This window comes from Sarcophilus harrisii, chromosome 5 (assembly GCF_902635505.1).
Source record: "Sarcophilus harrisii chromosome 5, mSarHar1.11, whole genome shotgun sequence".
In the NCBI taxonomy this organism is placed as follows: domain Eukaryota; kingdom Metazoa; phylum Chordata; class Mammalia; order Dasyuromorphia; family Dasyuridae; genus Sarcophilus; species Sarcophilus harrisii.
Window position 1 is genome coordinate 83583637 of NC_045430.1, and position 18632 is coordinate 83602268.

General features: G+C 39.0%; 1 protein-coding gene across 2 annotated transcripts; it reads left to right on the forward strand.

Moving 5' to 3' along the window:
* Positions 1 to 2264: 2264 nt before the first annotated feature.
* Positions 2265 to 11086, forward strand: TAC3 (tachykinin precursor 3). 2 transcript variants are annotated; one of them, XM_012551600.2, is made up of 7 exons: positions 2265 to 2509; positions 2883 to 3001; positions 6097 to 6205; positions 6473 to 6502; positions 7022 to 7075; positions 7512 to 7586; positions 10727 to 11086. In XM_012551600.2, the coding sequence occupies exons 2-6, from the start codon at positions 2888 to 2890 to the stop codon at positions 7583 to 7585; spliced, it is 381 nt and encodes a 126-aa protein (XP_012407054.1). In that variant the 5' UTR covers positions 2265 to 2509; positions 2883 to 2887; the 3' UTR covers position 7586; positions 10727 to 11086. The 2 variants fall into 2 exon arrangements, with proteins under 2 accessions (XP_012407054.1, XP_031794952.1); XM_031939092.1 differs by having other exon boundaries at positions 10730 to 11086.
* The last annotated feature ends 7546 nt before the right edge of the window (positions 11087 to 18632 follow it).

The following is an 18632-nucleotide window of genomic DNA, read 5'->3' on the forward strand; positions in this document are numbered from 1 at the left end:
CCACTATTTTAGTGGAAAAACCCAAATAGTTTTGATTTTTTAAATCATATTTTATTTTTTAAAAATTACCAAGCATTTATTTTCTCACCACTCTCTACTGAGGAGTCGGGGTGGGGGGGGGGGAACTATTTTAACAAGATTTTTAAAACTTTTCCTTAGCTCTGCACTCTGAAATAAATCAATAATTCGTTGTTCTGTTATTTGACATTTTAGTTGCATGAACAACCTATACTGCACTCCTTTTAGGACCTATCTTCTTCTTGGCTCCTGCTTCTAAGTACCCAAGAATCTTTTTGCTTTCTTCATGCTTTTCTCACCAGCCCTATTCCTTTTCCTTTAGGGTGCACCCTGTCCAGTAATTAGCTGAGTATTTAAAGGGGCCAAATTGGGCTTATGCATAATTAAGGGGACTGGGGAACCAGCTGCTGCCCACACTCTGGTCCAGCAGTTCTTAACCCTTTTGGTGTCATGGACCCTTTTGGCAGTCTTTTGAAATCTACAGAGCCCTTCTCAAAAAAAAACATTTTTTAAACTTAAAAAAATGTTATTTAATTGAAGTAAATGCTACATTTCAGCTAGATTTTAGTAAAAATAAAGATATAAGTTCATGGACTCTCTGAAATCTATCTGTGAAACCCTTCCTTGGGCATCTTCAGACCTCAGGTTAAGAACCTCTGCTTTAGATAGATGCAGCTTGCCTGAGCTGCCAACCTCAAACGAAAGGGAGCAAAAGACAAAAGGTTGGCAAGGTACTCTGATCTAAAAGATTTGATAGCTCCAAGGAGAAGACAAGAGAGCTGGGCAGGCTATCTTCTTCTCTTGCTTTCTTCCAATCTCATGGGAAAAGGTCTGGTAGATGGTTACCCCAGCTAGGTTACTCTCAAGCATCTGGACGAACCTTGGTAGTTACTAATATCTATCTTTTTCTGTCTATTTATCCTTATCTCTTCTCTATTCTCTGTCTCTCCCTTTGTTTCCTCTCTCTCTCTCTTTATTTCTCCTCTCTCTCTCTCCCTCCCTCCCTCCCTCCCTCATTTCATCCCTTCATTCTGTCTCTGTTTCTCTTTCCCCTCCCTTTCCCACTCTCCTAGGCTTTGAGAAGGATAAATAAAGCAGAATAAGCTCCCTTAACAGTAGGGGAACAGAACGTGGTGGTTAAAAAGTCACAGGAAAAGATTAGATGGGGGGGGGGGGGGAATCCCTGCAACAAGGAAAAAAAAGGGGGAGGGGCTGGCAATTAAGAAATCAGTCCTGAAGCTTAGTGGGCATGGTAGGGACAGAAGCCATGTTCTTTCATCCTCTATCTTTATTGAGATTGCAGCAGGAGGAATAAAAGTTAGACTACAGCAAGAACTTTTCTATAGTCAGGAATACCCAAGGAGCAGAGTAAGAGACAGGAAGCCCAGGAGATCTTCCTGCCCCCAATAGACCTTTATGTAATGAGATGGGACAATGGGGAAGGGATTTCTGGATTTGGAAGCAGGCTAAGGGATGGATTAATCACAGGATCACACATTTAGAGCTGGAAGGGACATCAGAACTCTCTAGACTAGTTCCCTCATTTTTTAATAGGTGAGGAAACTCAGACCAGAGGCACTGATTTATATTGACATGCAAAACTGAGATGGCTGGCTTATTAAGCATTTGCATGGGGAGCTATTTTGGAGAAGGAGGGAAGAAAATCCATTTAACCCATCCCTTTATCTGGTCCTGAAAGCTCTCCTTATTATCCTTTCTTATGTCTTATCTATTCTATATGAGAATCCCTTTATCCCAGGTTAGAAGCAGTTGGGGGTATAGCAAAGGATAGGATCAGTCCCAGAGTCCTAAGAGTAACATCATCTTCAAATGTGTCCCAGTTTCAGGCTATCTGTAGAAGGGGCCAAAATAGACTTTGTATTCCACAGAGATGCTTCAGGGGAACCCAAATGGAAGTGTTTTTCACACTGACCAGCCTAGCTGATGGATAAAGGGTGGGAAGGGAGTGCTTGAGAAGAGCCTGGGGAATTATAGAGAGAGGAGATCCTCTAAGAGATCCTGTGGAGATAAGGGGAAAGATGAAGAGATTGATTGCATTTTTACCTATTAATGTATCATGAGCATCAAATCACAAATAAATAAATACTTATTTTCTAAGTGCATTCTTCAGGCACTATTGGGAAGGTAGCATTAGCACTGGGCTGTGTGTCTGATAGGTTTTTCCTGTGTTCTCCGGGTTTCTGATTGCAACATTTTCTTCCTCCCCCTTCCTCACCCCCAGCCCCCCCAATCTCCCTCTTCTTCTATCTACCCCAGGATTGGTGGCTCTCAGCCCCTCCTCTCAGCCCTCCCCCCCCCCCCAGACCCTCCCAAAGCCCTTATCAGGGAGCAGGGATTGTGTCTCTGCCAGATCCAAGATCCCCTCTCCCTTTAGCAGCAGCCACTGAAGCATCCTTGTGGAAACTGGGAAGCAGGACCTCAAGACCCACAGATCCTAAATCTCCATATCTTAACCAGGAGTCAACTCCAGGTAGGTATAATTGGAAAAGGAGGTAAATTAGGTCAGAAAATACAGGATATATGAATATATGTGTGTGAGAGGTGGGCACTGAGACTAGGGAACAGGTTTTACTGCTGGGGTCCAGAATCAAGAGGAAAGGACTCAGGGAGATGGAAGTTGATACTCTAGGAAGGAGACAGGGAAAATGGGCAAGTATGTGTATCTGTGTGTGTTGGGAGGGGGGATTCTTTTAGAAACTAAGTCAGGATGCTAAAGGTTCATCCTCCATTTTCTCCACTTGGAAAGTTTCTCTGTTGGAAAATTATTAGTTTTTTAGGACCCTTCTCTGGGTGGGGATCATGGAAGGCTTGATGCCCAAGGCTTACCACCTCTGCCCTCCTAGGCACCATGAGAAGTGCACTGCTGCTCGTGGCTATTCTGGTCCTCAGTGTTGGAAGCAGCTGCCAAGCTGTCTGTGAGGAATCCCAGGAAGAAGGGGCATTTGGTGGGAGCCCCAGCAAGGTAAGATATCTCCTTTACCTCCTCAGAGCCAGATTTTCCCTTAATCATAAAATCATAATATCCCTCAAGTTCCAGTGGCAGGAAGGGAAGGAATGTGTGTATATTGAATTAGACATATATATATATATATATGTGTGTGTGTGTGTGTGTGTGTGTGTGTGTGTGTGTTTGCATTTGTATGTGTAAGAAAGTACATCTCTATCTCTATTGCTGTATCTGTATCTCATTTAGTAACAAGAATTTAATAGCAGCTGCTCAATAATGCTTGTTGATTGATTAATATTGATTGGATAGCGCTTTATAAGGGGGGGAGATGAATTAGAGGTCAAGAGAGACTTTCTTCTAGTTCTTTCCCATAGCTCAGTCCTTGGTCAAATGATCAGAGCCCTGATAAGCAACCAGAACCCTTGTTCCCCAAAAAATCAATGACCATTTGCATGTTACTTTGCACACAATTGTCACATAATCATATCATTATTAAAATGTCAAGACTTTTTTGCTCCCTCTCTTCCCTCTTCTCCCCCAACTCTAATGCCTTTCCCTCCCTTAGGAGCTCAGCCCCTTCTCCTTTTCTCCCAGTGATCCCTCCCCAGCCCTTTAATTCAGGATTTCTTAGATTGGGTTGCCCCAGCCTAGAAAAACAACAGTTTGGGCTGTGATTTCCAAAGTTCCTCTTGGGAAGAGGGTAGGAACTGATTGGGAAGGGAGAGAATGAATCTTTTCAGAGTTTTCAAATGACATCAATTACATCGGCACAAATGCTTTTAAGATGATTACAGGTGGACTTATTACAAATTCTCTGTGTGTGAGACATCTAGCTGTTTCTCTACCCCAAGTCTGCTGTGCATCTCATTACAGAGGGTGGGAAGACGATTTGAGCAATTTGGGAAAAGTGGCCTCTCCAGGAGTTATGAGTTAGAGATAAAAAGAGATTGATAATTCTAGGTGCCAAATTGTCTTGAGTAGCCAGAGCAGTCTGTGGCAGTGGGAACAGGAGACTGTGCTTACCTTTCTCAAGCGTATGAGTTCAGAGGCAGAGATTTAGTCTGACATGGTCAGGATTTCTGCCTCTTCCCTCTTGCTGTGTGACTTAGGACAGCCTGTAAGCTCTCTGCTCCTCAGTTTCCCTCTCTTGGACTGCAGAGCAGGGCAAAGCTTTCCACACCACTCTTGCTCCCACAGGGTATCCGGTGGGCAAGTGTATATTTAAATCAGTATCTTTTGTGTGTGTATATGTAAGTGTGAGTATGTGTATGTGTGCTCTAGGAAATGATTGGGCTTTAAATTGAGGGCTAGTGAGATGAAAGAGTAAATCTCTTCTATTTTGATGATGATTGTCTTTCTGTCAGACACCAGCAGCTGCAGCTAGCTGCTGAGGGGTTTCATGTGTTCACCATCCTACAGCTCCTGAAGGTACCAAAAAAAGAAATTAGGAAAAAAAACCTATCATGAAAACAATTAGGAGCCCCCATTTGGCAGTCCCAAGAGTTGGCCATAAGGAAAGGGTCTTTAAGTTCAGTAACACACTTGACAAATAAAACTAGAATAGATGAAGTGGGAATGGAATGGAAAAGAAAGAATCAGAGATAAAAATACACGGAGAGAGAGAGAGACAGAGGTGGAGAAAGCCAAAAAGGTAAGGACACGAGGGTGGGGAAGATAGTAAAATAAAGTAGGTGTATTTAATAGGTTTTTCCTGTGTTTTGGAGGGTAGAGGGAAATCACAAAAAAATAGATATATTCCAATATTTTACCTTCATTTATACTCAACAGTAAAAACCCCATTTTCTCCCAATTCATGACCTGCCCACCTCAGTGCGGGGAGCATTGTGGATGAGATCAGATTATTGCCTGTGCCCTTTGGGACTTTAATCTTACCTTCTCAATTAAAAAATGAAATAGCACATGTTTAATCTATATAGGATTGCTTACTGGCTATGGAAGGAGAGAGGGTGTGAGGGAGGGAGAAAAATTTGGAACACAAGATTTTGCAAAGGTGAATGTTGAAAACTATCTTTGCATGTATTTGGAACAATAAAAGGCTGTTATTTTAAAAAGAGAGAGAGATGAAATAATTGAAGTCAAGGATAAATCACTTGCCCAAAGTTAGATAGGTAGTAATCTGGGAATCAAACAGATCTTCTGACTAAATTCAAGTCTCTTTCCACCTTTACTGTGAATGGAGAGGGGCAAGGAGGAGAGAGACCCGGGCTCCCATTCTCTATTACCTTTCCCTACTCATGTCATCTAAAACCCATGAGCTAACCCAGAGTGAAGGGGACCCCAGGCATTTTTCATACAATATGTGGACTGGTATCATAAACAAGGAGTAAAGAGAGGGATTTAAGATACCATCTCATTTGAAATTTGAAGGTCCTTTAATAATAATAATAATAACAACTAGCATTTATATAACACTTTAAGGCTTGCTTAAATATGCTGTCTGATTTGATTATCACAATAGCCCTGTAGACTAGATGGTATTATATCTCCATTTTTACAGATAAGGAAACTGATGCTAAGAGAGGCTAAATGACTTGCCCAGTCATTATGCCAATAAGTATCTAAGGCAGATTCAAATTCAGATCCCTCTTGAATCCATGTCTAGCATTTCTAGTTTTTATCTCCCTACCATCATATCCTCAAATTTCCCTTAGCTTCAATGTAGCTCCTATTGGGTCACGGACATGGGAAGGCACCATTGCTAGCTAATTGGTTATACCCTACCATCCTCCCTTCTCTACGCCCATTTACAGACATCTCATCATAGACAGTTGTTGGGAAAGACTATATAGTCTCAATCCTCACTCAGTTCTTTAAGTTCTTTTTGCTTTGCTTTTCTCTATAATATTCAGCATTTTAAATCAGGGTAAGGAAGAATGCAAATCATAGGAAATCCTGAAATAAATGAGATTGTCTTAGGGTGTGTCAAATAGTCCCTGGCAAAAAGAACTAAGCCTGAATGTGGTGGGTTCAAAATGGAGTTGTGCAAATGGAGAAAGTGAGCCCAGAGAGAGGGTCCTAACCCTCCATGGCTAGATGGGATCTTGGGAGGCTTCTACATCACCCTGGTTTTCTGTATTTATCTCCACCAGAAGGTCTTAGATCTCTACCAGCTTCCTCCATCCCTGCTCCGGAGGTTGTACAACAGCCGGTCTCTCTCTCTGGATGGGTTGCTGAAGCTGCTGAGCAAGACTAGCGTGGGTAAGACCTCAGTTCCCTGGTGAAGCCGTAGACAGATGGCATGAGATACAAGATCTTGGGTGGGGGAGGATACCACTGGAAAATCATTCCAGGGGATGGGCCCATCTAAGCCACGACCAGTGAAGGTGAGAAGGACCTCAGAGGCATCTCCAGTGGGGGAACTGGCTGAGGGGATCTTGGTTTGTTCCAGTTGCCCGTATCTCTTAGTATCATTTCCCCAGCATTCCCTCTATGTTTTTCCTTACATGCATTTTTTCTGTTTCATAGATTCTAAGGAGTCGATGGATTTCCAGAAACGTAAGTAGTCCTTTCCATTGCTCTCTTCTCTCCCCTCACTCCCTCCCTGCTGACAACCTGTTCAATGCCCCCTGATAAGTTATTTGGCAAGACTCATCTCAGCTGGAATAAACCAGTTGAGCCAGTAGCTTTTCCTCGGTCAGTTCCCTCCTGAATTTGAGGGGTACAGCTGGTCCCATGGAAGATTATCCATCTGCAGTTGAATGTTGCTCAGCAGGCAAAGGGCATCTGTAAAGGTTCCTAAGCCAAGTGGGCAAGGAGTGGAAAATGTATGAGAGTAGTATGAAGGAGAAGATTTCAGAAAGTAATTAAAAGGGGTAGAGGAAGGGAGGTGGAGATTTGTAGCCAACTAAGACCAGAGCCCATGCCATTTTGAAATAATGGAGGAGAAATGAAGATACCAATAGATAAGATAGAAACAATCTCAGCTGACCTCAACTTCCAAAAAGAGGTAAGTGCTAGGATTTGCCTCTTCTCCTCTTCCACTACCACTTGATGTTTCTATTTCTCTTTCTACAGGTGACATGCATGATTTCTTTGTGGGGCTTATGGGGAAAAGGAATATACAGTCAGGTAAGTGTGAGATGGAGTAAGGGCTTATAAACTAAAATGTCAAACAGGATAGAGCAAAATTCAAATGCCTTAAATTAAGAACCAGAGGAAAAGACTATCTTCCTAGGTGAGGGATATTATGGTCCTTCATTTACTCTTCATTTTTTCTCTCAATCAACTTTGACCCCAGCCCATATGGAGGCCTTTAGAATAAAGGGAAAAAACACATGAATCATTCCAGTAGTTATAAAGAGTGGGACTAGAGTCCCATCTCTGCTTTCTTTTCTCTCTAAAAGAGTCCCTATTTTTCTTTCTATTTTTATTTTCCAATCCTAATCTCTCAACTAGTCCCTAAGTATTGCCAATCTTTCTGATAAGGATAAAGTAATGGCATAAGTGTATCATGACCAGACCCTGAGAAGTCCTTTCCTAAATTCCTTGTTTATTCCTTCCTCAGAACCATCTATGGAGATGAAGCAAGAAAACTTCCCTGGTTTTGGCTACCCCAAGTATTCCACCAATTCAGAATGAGGTAAGACCAGGAAGGAGAGGTGGGAAGGCTGGGATGAGTATGACAAATGAATCATAATATAGCCATATGTCAATTGTTCACCTCCTTCCTCTTCCCGCTGTTTCTCAAAAGGCCTATTTTGATTTAAAAAATATAATTATGTGAACAATTGATACCTACAAAGATGATGCAAGAAAAGATAATATTTCCAAATACACAATATTCAGAATAGATGAACACATATGAACACCCACAGAGTCTATTCATAGAGCACTGTGAATCTTGGACATACCATTCTTGTGCATTCACTACATCCTAGTTAGTCTGTACCGTGTGCAAAAAGAGGAAATAAGTAGACTTGGACTAAGTGGTTTGCGGCAGAGCTCAGGTTCAATCGGGAATATAAAGTAGGGAGCCTAAGTGCCTGAGTTGGGTGGTATAGACAGAAATTTCTCTATCATCAAAACTTACTCAGTTTTCCCTCTTTAAAATCAGAACCCCTCAGGTGTCAGAGCACAAGGAGCTTATTATCCACATAAAATAAAATAAAATTGTTATCTAAATTACACTGTCTCTAATTTATAGAAAGCACTTGCAATTCATTAGCCTCTGGAAACTTTCTCTTATATCCTATAAGTATCATAGGAAACTAGATCTGAAAAGGGGCAATGAGAGGTCATCTAGTTCAGTCCCCATGCTGAGATTCTACAGAGACCACATTTTCATATTCCAAAATTAGGACACGGTCTGACAAAAAAAAAAAAAAATTCCTTTTTTTCCCCCAAAGTCTTGGTAAAAGTAATTTTTGTATCTTAAAATTCAGACTAGGTGATCATATTAACTATTCTATAACAAAGAATGAATTTGTAAGGAACAGAAAGTGCCATTAAATCTAAGGAGACCCAGCTGAAAAGGATATCCTAGGTTCTACTGCCTACGAGGGTTGGGGGAGGATGATGATCCCATTGGCTGACTCTGAGACTGATGCCAGCCTGACTAAGATGTCCATCCTGGGGCATCTTAGATGACAGATTTCTCACTTGGTGAGCTGGGTGTGATAGTCCCCTAGGAGATATGTCTAGTCAAAACAGGGAGCTTCTCACCCTAACACCATCTTTCCCCACACAAGAGTGACTCATCTGGTCCTTTTATTTCATTAGATCTCAGAAAAAGTTAGTGTCTTGATACAAGTTTAGGAAGATTCAGAATGCCAATAATCCAAGAAAACATGTAGCACACAAGACATCACTTAAAGCAAGGCCATTTTGTGCAGGAGACATCTGGGAAAATGGAAACAAGTCAGGTCCGCTGGTCTGAGTGGACCTGAGCATCCATTCTCCCCTCCAACCTGGAAAATTTGGAACTAGTCTAGGCAATAGAGGAGGGGTCTAGGAGTCCGTATCTTTGGACTGGTACTGAGTCACGCTAGTTGGCGAGGGAGGAAAGGCTCCTGGAGAGCTGCTCTTCAAATCCCACCTCCTGGGAAAGAGCCTTTGGGCCATTACTGGGGCTTCTTTGTTCAGTGGGGTGGGAAGGGATTGTTCCAGCTTGGAACGTGTAGGAGGAGATTGGGAGGAAGAGGAAAATTTTAAAATCTACAAATTATCTCTAAGAGAACCCCAACCCTAGCTTCCTACCCTTGTTACCCATGCTTATAGGCCTTAGGGTACCAGACTAGCAAACCTGGACTCCACATTGAAGTGGTACAGTGCATATGTGCTTCCTAATAGTGAGGGGAGGCTAGATCTGGGTCCCCATTCGGCGCTGGGTGAGAAGGCACAAAGAACCTAATAACCGTAACTCGTTGATTACATGGTACTTACCGTATCATTTTGCTCTCATTAGATGGTTATTTCAGTCCTGCCGATGGCTGGGTAATTATACAGGCAGCTATATCAGGATGACATACTTTCCCCCAGTGTAATGCACCAGCCCATAAAGATAATTACAGTGCAATTTTGCCATAGTATTTTATACAAATGGCAGAAATAAGAGCATTGTAGAAGCCTACTTTTAATCTGTGCTGGTGAATCCGGTCTCTTTTCACAAGATCTAGGAACATAATTATGTCCCTCCTCATCACCGTCATCATGCTATCATCGGTGAATGGATCCTTCACAACCTGTGAAATGTCAAGCAAAATAAGTCATGAGGTTTGGGGAAGGGGGTCAGGGAGAAGATGGAAGTGCCATTTGAAGGAGAGGATTTGAAATGAAATTTTCTTTTAATGGAGGGAGAGGAGTCTGGGGCAGTGGTTCTCAAACTTTTTTTATTCTCATGACCACTTAATACTTTTAAAAATTATTGCATTAGGGACAGCTAAATGGCCCAGTGGATAGAGCTCTGTGACTGGAGTCAGGAGGACCTGACTTCAAATCTGGCCTCAGACACTTAACACTTTCTAACTGTGTGAATTTAGGCAAATCACTTAACTTCAATTGCCTCTCCAAAAAAAAACCCAAATTAAAAAGAAATTATTGTATCTGAGTAGAAATGAGTGAAACCCCAGTCAAATAACTTTTGGTTTATTTGGCATATCTATCCACATTTATTTTATTAAAAATTAAAACATCTTAGTATATTTATGAAAATAGTTTGGACCTCACAGAATCTGGCTCATAATTTAAAAACAGCTAATCCAAGGGACAGTTGCCCCCTTATTTCCTTCATTTAAGACTGTCATCATTCAAGATTCTTCTTTATTACTAAAGGCTCCCAGGAGGAAACAATCAGAACTGATTGTGTACAAGATCCAGAAACACTTAGTATATGCACAACTAGCGGATAGAGATGCCAGCATAGTCCATCTTGGGCAATTTGGTTAGGTATACAAGTATAACCTTTGTCAGATTGCTTACCATCTCAGAGAGGGATTATTAGGGGAGGGAGGGAGGGATAAAATTGACAATTCAAAACTTTAAAGAAAAAGAGTGTTATAATTTAATTTTACATGTAATTGGTGGAAATAACATTATTAAACACACAAATATGGATATGTGTGGCTATAAGCAATAAAATCACCAGTTAGATATGATGGCTGGGAAGGTAAAGGAATTGTGTCGGCAGGGGAAATCTAACTTCTTATTAGTCCTTTTCTTTACAGTCTATAGAAAAAAAAAGAAAAGCATTAAGACTTTGGCTTTTTTTCCTTCTTTCCCCAGCAGATTTCTCCAAACTGGCTGTTGAAATGGAAACCAAGAATTTTGCAACAAAGAAAATGTGTTTTTTTTGTTTTTTGTTTTGGTCAGTCTCCCATATTGTCCACCTCTAGGGACTCTAAATAGCATTTTGAAGACATTTTGCTTGCCTCCTCTCAATCCCTGGGAAAAGTACCCACAAATCTATTTCCTCATCCATTGCTATATCACTCTCCTGCTTTGATCCACCCCCATACCACCATCCAAACCACTTAGAGAGTAACATCAATCCCATGGGCACTGACTGCAGATACCAAGTTATTTTCTTCAGTGATACATTAAAAATATAATCTCTAAACTCATCATCAATAAAAGGATTTTTACACATGATCTGGAGTGGTATTGGTTTGGTTTGGTTTTTCATTGACTACTGGTTTAGCTCTAAACATCTAGGGGGTAGGGACCACTTCATTTCATTTATATAGCTTTCTATTCCCCGTCCACCACCATGGCAACTCACAAAGGGCTCTTTTCAGTAAATATATGTGGAGTTAGTACCCTCATTAAGGTATGAGTTTGGAGTATAGTACCTGAAGCTCCAAGTCTTTGAGAAGCCTACATCAGACAAAGACATGGAAATTGTGAATACCTTATCTGAGCTTCTAGGAGAAAGTCACCATAGATATGGAGGGGGTAAAAACAGCTTTGAAACTCTGATTCCCCTTCTCTAAGCTCTTACTTTAAGGAGGCAGGTGTTAAGAGCAAGAAAAGGCATAACTATGGAGTATAGCTAATTTTTTGGTGCTGCTGAATCAAGTACTCTAATACCACAGTGATGTTGGAAAAGGGGAAAGTAGATTGACCCTGCTTCAGAATGCCCCTCTCCATCTCCATCTGAAAACCTGGGTGAGGTAGGGGTTAACTCAGCAATTTAAAAAGATGTTAGAATTCCAATATGCTCTACCAATTCAGAAAGAGAACTATGGAAATTGAATGCATAATGAAGAATAGTGTTTTCACCTTTTTGTTTGATTTGCTTTTTATTTTCTCATAGTTTTTCCCTTTTGTTCTAATTTTTCTTTCACAACATGACTAATGTGGAAATATGTTTAAAATGATTGTATATGTATAACTTTATCAGAATGTTTACTGTCTTAGGAGGTAAGGGAGAAAGGGAGAAAAAAAACTAGAACTGAAAAATCTTATAAAAATGAATGTTGAAAACTATACACATGATTGGACAAATAAAATACTATTGAAATTTTTAAAAAATAAGAACATGTTAGAATTCTTAAGGATGTACTCAGTTACCATTCCCTACAAGTCTAGTCTAACAGTTTCCATTATGTGAACTGAGCTTTCATTGAGGGGCAGGGGACTGAGGCAGAAAAAAAAGTGTCTGTTATTAATTCAATGTGTCATAAATCACAGTCCAATAATCCTGAGGGGAATTTCCTACCTAAATAACAAACTGCAGCATTCTTAGTGCTATCTACTCAAAAGCCTAAGCCCTGCTACTTGGGGTGGAGCTTCTCCTAAACTAGATGCCCAAAGAAGTAGCCACAAATGGAAGAGAAACATTTTTTTAAATGAGAAAATGGCTTTCTTTTATGGATTTTTGGCTTTTGGACCAAAGTCTTAGATCCATAGTGCAGGGCCAGTTTTTCTGATCAAAGTCTTGCCACTGGATTCTGATGATTTTGAAGGACAGAGTGGGGTTGATGACTTTGCACACTTCCACCTCACTTAAATACAATCCATGTGCAGATTAAGAAGACATTATCTTCTTGATGCCATAGGTCATCTTCAAGAATGGAGGATGATCAATAACAACAAGAAGAATCATAAAGCACCCTTAAAAATGTGTGCTTGGAGCTGGATGAGCCTTAAACTCCCCATCATCCATGGGGCAGACTGGGAGAGACTTAGTTTGCTCCAATCCTCTCTACTTTACTTCTTATCTGAATAGTGAAACCATCCCCTTGATGAATCTTCTTGATTCCCCCCCAAAAGTATATGTTCACTTTAACTGAAAAGTAAAAATAAGGTTTAAAAAAAAAGAAGGAAAAAAGAAAGGTTCACGATAGGGATTAAATGAATCAGTAAGTCTATACCTTCATAAAACTTGACCATCTAAGTTTTACATCTTCTTTGCCCTTGATTGTCTAAAGTTTTTTTTTATGTTCTTTTTTGAACCCTATCCCAATTCAGTCAATTTAAGGAAAAATATAGTTGTTTTAGTCTTCAGTTAAATCGGGAAAGTTTTTTAAAAATCTAGGTATTCCAGGGAGCCTGAGAAGGATTCGTGGTAACCTTTGACTGAGAGGTCAATATTCAGTTCAGTTAAACATGCATTTGTTAGGTCTACGGTGGACTATGCATACAAGACCAAAAAAAAAAAATAAAAAAAATGAAACTATCTCCCTGACATTCTACTAGAGCAGGGCATAATAATATACACAAAATTTCATTGAATCTTACATTAGGATGCCAACTTGCTCCTACTGGATGTGGGCTTAGAACTTATCTAAGGTGAGAAAACTCACAGAGTCATTTAGGATTCATCTGTAAATAGTGTCCTAACCTTCTTTGAGGGAGTTGTTTTTTAAATTAATTTTTTCTGTTATTCTGTTATAATTGTTCTGTTATTTTTCTGTAATTTCTGTTATTAAGCATTTAGTTTCTCTCCCTCCAGCTTTCCCAACACATCAAAGAAGACCCCAAAAACCTTTTGTAATAAATAGAAGAGTAAAGCAAAATAAATTCTCATTTAAACTGTTTCCAAAAATGGAAACACAGTCCAATTCTTCAGACTTTAGGGTGTTATTTTTCTGTCAGGAGGTGGAAGGGCCCAGTAGATTTGAATTCAAATCTAACCTCACATACTAGCTGTGTGACATTAGATGCTTTGTCTCTGTTTCCTCCCCTATAAAATGGGATAATAATAGCACCTACCTTCCAGGGTTGTGAGAATCACCTGAGACTTAAAAAAAAGTTCCTGGTACAAAACATTAATTATAATTATTGAATTGGATCCAGACTGGGAGTCCTAGTAAGTATTCTTTCTGCCTCAGTCTTCTAAAAGTCATTTATGTCTTACCCCTAAACAGTCATGCAATAGAATTATAGAGCCAGAAGGAGTCTTAGAGGTCACCTGATCCAGGTAAATTCTCTTTAGATGTTGGCAAGTGGTCATCCAACTCCGTTTGAATATCTATTGTTTATTCTTCATTTTAAAGAGTCCCAATGACAAAGAGGATCCCCTTAAGCTTACTGTGGGCTTGAGGTCTATCAGATATCCTCATTCAGGTTTAACCCATCTAGCAAGATGGTTTTGTGATGATGTGGCAGCTGCCTGTGCTACAGCCTCTTGGAACCACAGATTAAAGATGAGTGACAGGTAGATAGATCCTAATGGTGGATGAATAAACCTGAAAAGGGATCACACAAGAAGTAATAGTCTTCCCTGAACATGTACTTCTTTTGACTTCCCGTCTATCAGGGATCTTATTATCCCTGACGTAGTCTATTCTGTTTGCAGATAATTCTCATTGCCAGGAAGTTCTTCCTTCCAAAATGTCACTCCCTATAATTTCATTTCAAATCAGTAAGCCATTTTTATTTATTAACCATTTACTATATGTAGAACATTGTGTTTGGTGACATGGTTCCCATACACATAGAACTTACAGTCAGCAATCCAATTTCATCTTTGGATCAATTCTATTCTCTGAAACAGGATAAACAATCTCCACTGATGATACCTCAATAGTTTAACAATGACTCAGTAATATTAGTAAAAAATATCTCTCCTCCAAATCACTGGTTTTGATTATTTTTCTGTCAGGTAATATCCCTTACCTGATGCTTTCTTTAGCTCTAATCACCTCCTTAAACTTTTCTTCATGGGATGGAAAAATGAGGGAGCTGTATTGTTTTTGTTCAGCTAAGAGAATATTTTTTGGGCCATAAAATTTCCAAGAAAAATAGACCTTTGGGCATTAGGGGAATGACATAAATGCTAAAAGATTGCTCTCTGGTGGGCTTAATAAAAACTGCAGTGCTGGGAATTCCAGAATCAATGAAGTCAATCCAATTCAATAATTCATTCAGTTGTTTGTTTGTTTGTTTTTAAATCTGAGAAATAGGATCAGATTTGCAATCCAATCCATTACCAGGATTTTTTAAAATCCCATTAGGATAACACTAGGTAAACCTAGTGTAAGAAGAATGTAAAGTGGCTGTCAGTTAAGGGTGGAATTGATGAGGGAGGAGACAGAATACAACCATCCTGTTAGGGACTGGTGCCAGAATTTAGGTTTAAACAGCTTCAGAGTTAGGATAGGAGATGAGAATAAGAGAAGAAGAACCTTATTTTACAACCCATTGAGTAGTTTCTTAATTTAACCAATACTAACTAGATGCTCTTTCTATTCTGCTGAAGTATTGTAGATATTGTCATTTCCTGCCTCTAAATTTGGACCCTGGGACAAAGTTCCCATCACCTCCTCTAATATTGCTATATTCCCAGTCACCCTCTTCCTTTCTAAAATGTTTAATAATTGAGTAAACCAAGCCAGGTGTGATCTCAGAAATTAGTAGCTTCTGGGCTTAATCCTCAATGTTTTCTCTCCTTGGAGAAACAAATTGGAATTTATTCCTTCATTTTTAAAGTATTTATTTAACTATCCTATGTGCATTGAATTGTGCCAGGTGCTGTGCCAGGTACTGTACCAGGCACAATAACTCTACAGTTAGCTGTGGTCTTCAAATTGAACAATTAAAAAAAAAAATGTTTGCAGGTTTTTTTAGCCTTCTTGGCACTGGGGGAGATCAAGATTTAGCTAAGATATGGTTCTTTACGAAGCTAATAGTAAAATTATAGGGTGGGCACATGGGGCAGAGAAGGAAGTGGGAGACAGAAAAGTCTCAGGGCTTGTCCTGTAAGAGGACATTAGGAGAGCACATCCACAGTAAGCAGCAAGGCCAAGGACAGAATTATTTTATATCTTCTCCATTTCCCCCTTCTTTTCCAGGTGTGTGTGTGCAGGTGTAGGTATACAGATGGGGCAGGACAAGGAAAATAATTGAAAAGAGGAATTTGGGGAGGAAGAAATAAGCAGGGAAAGGTATAAGGGGTAGGAGAAGAGTATCTAAAAGATTCATTATTTTGTGTAAACTATTGTGGGGTTTTTTGCATATGGAAATGCTTGTCATTTGGGAGGAATTTGTTTGTTTATTAAACTTAGAATTAATGGAATGAATGAATAAAAGTGGGAGAAAAGAAGCAAAAAATAATGAAGACAGGATAATGTGAAAAGTTGGGAGGGACACAAATGAATTTCATGTTTGTCCTTCCTTTTTCCTAAGAGGACCAATGATTTCATGAGGTGATATCTTGACTTGCTTGTAAATTAGATTTAAGTGAGGCAGAATTGCATAAAATTGTCTCTTATCCTACCTCATTGAAGTTCAGTGACAGATACAGTGGATAACCTTGACATTTTAAATTCCTGATCAAATGTTAAGTGCTCCACAGATCTGCTTCAGCCAGCTTCATGGACCTTGGAACAAATTGTTCTCTTTCTCCCATTCTGCAGGGGGAAGTATTCACATGTTTGGGGAAGATGTTCTCCTAACTTACCAATGGATCTGAGAACTATCTCATATATATATATATATACACACACACACACACACACGCACACACACACACACAGACACACATATCCCAAATGACTCAGACATTAATGGTGGGGAGGAATGGATTTGATGAATAAGTGTAGTGGATGCCAATTCAATGCTTTCAAGTCTTTTCTTAGGGAGTTTATTGATAACTTGTTCAATTTTTTTTTTTTTTTTTTACTAAAATGGGGTTTTTTAAGTAATTTATTTCCTTTTTTGTTAATCTGGGCAATTTATATTGCTGTAAATATTCATCCATTTCAATTAGATTGTCAGATTTCTTGGCATACAGTTGGGCAAAATAGCTTCCCAATTATTGCTTTAATTTCTTTTTTGTTAGTGGTAAATTCACCCTTTTCATTTTTGATGTTGGTAATTTTTTTCCTTTTTTCTAATCAAATTAACCAAAGGTTTATCTATTTTGTTGGGATTTTCCACCATAAAATCAACTCAACTTTATTAATTAGTTCAATAATTTTCTTACTTCCAATTTTATTAATTTCTCCTTTGATTTTCAGAATTTCTAATTTGATATTTAATTGGGGGTTTTAAAATTTGTTAAAGTTGCATGCCCAATTCATTGATCTCTTAATTTTATTCAGAGGTATAACAATTTAGAGATATAAAAATTTCTCTAAGAACTGCTTTGGCTACATCCCATAAGTTTTAGTATGTTCTCTCATTATTGTCATTCTCTTGGATGGTATTGGTTGTTTCTGTAATTTGTTGTTTGACCCACTCATTCTTTAGAATTAGATTATTTAATTTCTGATTGCTTTTTAATCTATCTTTCCCTAGCTTTTTACTGAATGTAATTTTTTATTGCATTGTGATCTGAAAAGAATCCATTTATTATTTCTGCCTTTTTTGTGAGGTTTTACTGTTGAGAAAAAGGTATATTCCTTTCTAGTCCTATTCAATTTTCTTCAAAGATCTATACAGGGGTCCTCAAACTATGGCCTGTGGGCCAGATGATTATCCTCCTCACCCAAGGCTATGAAGTTTCTTTATTTAAAGGCCCACAAAACAAAGTTTTTGTTTTTACCATAGTCCAGCCCTCCAACAGTCTGAGGGACAGTGAACTGGCCCCCTATTTAAAAAGTTTGAGGATCCCTGGATAAGTTTTCTAGGATTCAACTAACCTCTCTATTTTTTTTCCTTGTTTATTTTGTGGTTAGATTTATCTAATTTTGAGAGGGGGAAGTTGAGATCCCCTACTAGTATAGTTTTGTTGTTCATTTCTTCCTGTAACTGGCTTAACTTCTCTAAGAATCTGGATGTTTTATCATTTGGTATATATGGTTAGTATTGATACCACTTCAATGTCTATGATACACTTTAACAAGATGTAGTTTCCTTCCTTATCTTTTTAAATTAAATCTATTTCTGCTTTTGTTTTGCCTGCGATTAGAATTGCTACCCCTGCTTTTTTTTTTTTTTTTTTTTTAATCAGCTTAAGTATAATAAATTCTGCTCCAACCTCTCCAAGGAGGGAAAACATTGAGAATTAAACCCAGAACCTACTAATTTCTGAGATCACATCTGACTTGTTTTCCTCAACTATTAAACATTTTAGAACGGAAGAGGGTGACTGGGAATGTAGCAATATTAGAGGAGATGATGGGAACTATGTCCCAGGGCCCAAATGTAGAGGCAGGAACTGACAATACCTACAGTACTTCTGCAGAATAAAAAGAGCATCTGGTTAGTATTTGTTAAAATAAGAAACCATTCAAAGGATTATAAGACAAGGTCTTCCTTCCCTTATCTTCATCCCCTACCCTAACTCTGAAGCTGTTTAAACATAAATTCTGACATCAGTCCCTAACAGGATAGTTGTATTGTCTCCTCCCCCATCTCTTCACCCTTAACTGACAACTACTTTACCTTCTTTTTACACTAGGTTTACTTTATAGTGGTTATCCTAATTGAAAAAAAATCCTAATTATGGCTTGGATTGCAAATCTGATCCTTATTCCTCAGACTAAAAAAAACAAAAAACAAATAAACAAACAACTGAATGAATATTGAATTTGATTGCCTTCATTGCTTCTGGAATTCCCAGAATTGCAATTTTTTTTATTAGGCCCACCAGAGAACAACTTTTCAGTATTTATGTCATTCCCCTAATACCCAAAGGTCTATTTTTCTTGAAAATTTTATGGCCCACGAAACATTCCCTTAGCTGAACAAAAACAATACAGTTCCCTCATTTTCCCATCCCATGAAGAAACTCTCAATTTAT